Source organism: Branchiostoma belcheri, unplaced genomic scaffold, assembly GCF_001625305.1.
Source record: "Branchiostoma belcheri isolate BF01 breed outbred unplaced genomic scaffold, Haploidv18h27 scaffold15, whole genome shotgun sequence".
In the NCBI taxonomy this organism is placed as follows: Eukaryota; Metazoa; Chordata; class Leptocardii; order Amphioxiformes; family Branchiostomatidae; genus Branchiostoma; species Branchiostoma belcheri.
In genome coordinates this window covers 2,235,957-2,238,662 of record NW_017802935.1, presented here as the reverse complement: position 1 = coordinate 2,238,662, position 2,706 = coordinate 2,235,957, and the positions used below count along the sequence as shown (strand labels likewise).

Sequence of the window (2,706 nt, the reverse complement as noted above, 5' to 3'; positions counted from 1 at the left end):
CCTCTGTTTTTGTAACCCGCAGTGTTTTTTGGCAGAGACTTTGAAACAGGTAATAACTCAAGTACTGATGAGTGGATTTTTATGATTGTTGTTATGCATTCATCAGCATTAAGGTACGTGATATTAAGAAAGATCTCTAAAAGAGAAATGACACAAAGAGGTATCAGTAGACAGCGATACCGATAGGGTAAAAAGAGGTGTACAGTACTTACACGAATTTGATGATTACAACCTCAATGAATCCTGGGATTCCTACATAGACTGCTGTAAGCTGTTGTGAACCAAAAAGATATCTATGAAGTTAAGAAGCATACAAATGCTGTTATTCATTGTTCTTCATGACATATTCAACATATATAGTCACTCCACTTGGAGTACCTAGCTCTGCTACAATACAATTATAAGTATGCCTAAAAAATACACACAACTTACCGATTCCACCACTTGAATGGCGAGGGTAGTGAATTCAACAGAGTTCCTGTCATTGTAATTTGAGTTGAAATCCAGTTGCATCGTGAGTCCTGCAGGGACGACCTTCCTTGGTCCCTCTGTAACGACATGAAAGTTAAAAAGGGAAACTTTTGATCAGAATGACAAGAGTCTATCTATTCAACATACACGTACTTTTCCAGAGGCAAGAATTGATAGCAAGAAAGCTGTACCTGGCCTAGCGGGTGTTGTAGGAATTGCAGTTGTGACGACTGTTGGTGTAGTGGTCGGCGCTCGTGTTGTCCCGTTGGTGACCGCCTGTGTTGTAACATTTTCTGTTCTGTTCACCACCGCTGCTGTTGTTGTTACTGCTACCGTGGGTGTTAGTGTTGTCGCTTGGACTGTTGTAGGTGCCTTTGATGTTGAACTTGCAGTCGTCGATGCGTTTGATGTTGTAGGGGCCTCTGAGGTTGATTTTTGTGTTGTCAGTGTTGTCGTTGTATTTGCCACTGATGTTGCATTTGCCGTTGACGTCACGGCCATTGCCGCTGTTGTTGTAATGTTTGCTAATTTTGTCGTCACTTCTTCTGTAGAGAAAACGGTTTCAAACGTAACTGTTGTGGTCAACGTTGTAGACGCGCTTTCACTTGTAGTGTTGGTTGGTGCCTGCGTTGGTGCCCTTGTAGTTACAACAGTCGTAACGTTACTAGTTGTTGTTGCTTCGGTTGTAACGTTAGTCAACGCGGATGTAACTTCTGTTGTTGGTTCCATAGCAGTGGAAACAATAGCAGAACTGAAGGATGTTGTACCAGGGTCAGTCGTAAGGGGGGTTGTTGTACTGGGTGTGTCACTAGAAGTCTCTTGGAAGGAAATAGATGGAGAAGCGGAAACTTCTAAAGTAGTACTTACTGTTGGAGCTATAGAAGAAATAGCCTCTAAGATAGATGTGTCACTGTCCGTTACCGACACCGAGAAAACAGTTGACGACGATAAAGCAATATCTGAAACAGATAGGATTGAAGAGTCAATGTCGGTAGGAACGAATGTGGGAGTTATAAACTCAGACGAGATGGCCGAAGCTGGTGACAAAAAGGGAAGTGTGGTAACTGTGGGGAGTGCCTCAATAGAAGTAGTCATCACTTGAGTAGAAGAGAGCCCCAAAGCAGACATTGTGGTGACTCTCTCTTCTTCTATTACCGACGTCACAGAGAGAGTAGTCGCAAGGGACATGTCATCTATACTTTGTGTGAAAGTGGATAAAGACTGCCTGTAACGTCGTCTGTAGAAGATACCGTTTCTGATGTTACTGCAGACACAGGTATAGAAGTTGTTTCTAGCGTAAATACCTCCAGCCCAGGAGTAACTACAGAAGATAGGTCTTGTGATAAGGAAAGAACTGTGGTAACATCGACTGTTACAAACGACGGTGAAAGAGAAGCGAAGGTTTCTTGTATGATTGTAGTAGATGGCAAAAATTCGTAAGACGTGACAACAAAACTTTCCACCGGTGTAGAGACTGAGACCACTGTAGACAACGCAGCGGTACTACTGAATGTGCCCATGGGAGAGACAAAGTCACTCTCTAGGTTAGAAACCTCTACAGTGAAACTGGAGAATTCTAGGATAGACGTTGGAGGCAGAGAGGGAAGGGCGACTGTCGAGTTTGACAGTTCAGAAATATCCATGGTAAAAGATATAAGATCGTGAGTACTGGCTATTGGGGTGGATGAAACAAGGGGAAAACTCGTATCAAGTAAAGTAGACACAGTGAAGTCAAAAGTGTCAGGGATAGCAGTTGTGAGACTTGGGGTTGTTATTGTAGACGTGAGTGTTATAAAGTTATCTTCTAGAAAAGATGTTATCATTATTGGACTGAGAGACGGCTGCATGAGCGATGTGGATACCAGGAAACTAGGTTCCAGGGTAGAAGTCTCCACAAGGGAAGTGAAAGGGTCTGTTGAAGTGAGAAGCATTTCTTCCAAGCCCTCGGATGCCGTGAGACTGTAAGGGGGGAATTCTATAGTTGTAACGGTATCTGTGAACAATGGAGTACTTTGAAGAGAGACGAGGAACAATGGGAGTAAGCTAGGTAACATTGTGACTGTTATTGTTTCAGAAGTAAGGTTCTCAGAAATTGGTGTTAAGAAATAAGTAGTGGTTTCTGCTTCTGTCTCTGAGATTAAAGTTTCGAAAGAAGGAAGTAGGAATGAGGGAGAAGGCTCTAAGATGTCCAGGGTGGTATCTACAGATACAGAAAAAAAATCTTCTGTTGTGGAA

The 2,706-nt window shown here is 42.8% G+C and overlaps 1 protein-coding gene across 1 annotated transcript in view; it reads right to left on the bottom strand.

The window, feature by feature from the left end:
* LOC109465197 overlaps positions 1-1,187 on the bottom strand; it is a 4,152-nt gene extending 2,965 nt beyond the window's left edge. Inside the window, exons 1-3 of the mRNA XM_019762344.1 lie at positions 663-1,187; positions 433-548; positions 213-271 (exon numbers count right to left, since the gene is read on the bottom strand). Coding sequence (XP_019617903.1) covers positions 213-271; positions 433-548; positions 663-972 — 485 coding nt within the window. The 5' untranslated portion in view covers positions 973-1,187. The remainder of the gene's footprint in view (positions 1-212; positions 272-432; positions 549-662) is intronic.
* Positions 1,188-2,706: the final 1,519 nt, after the last annotated feature.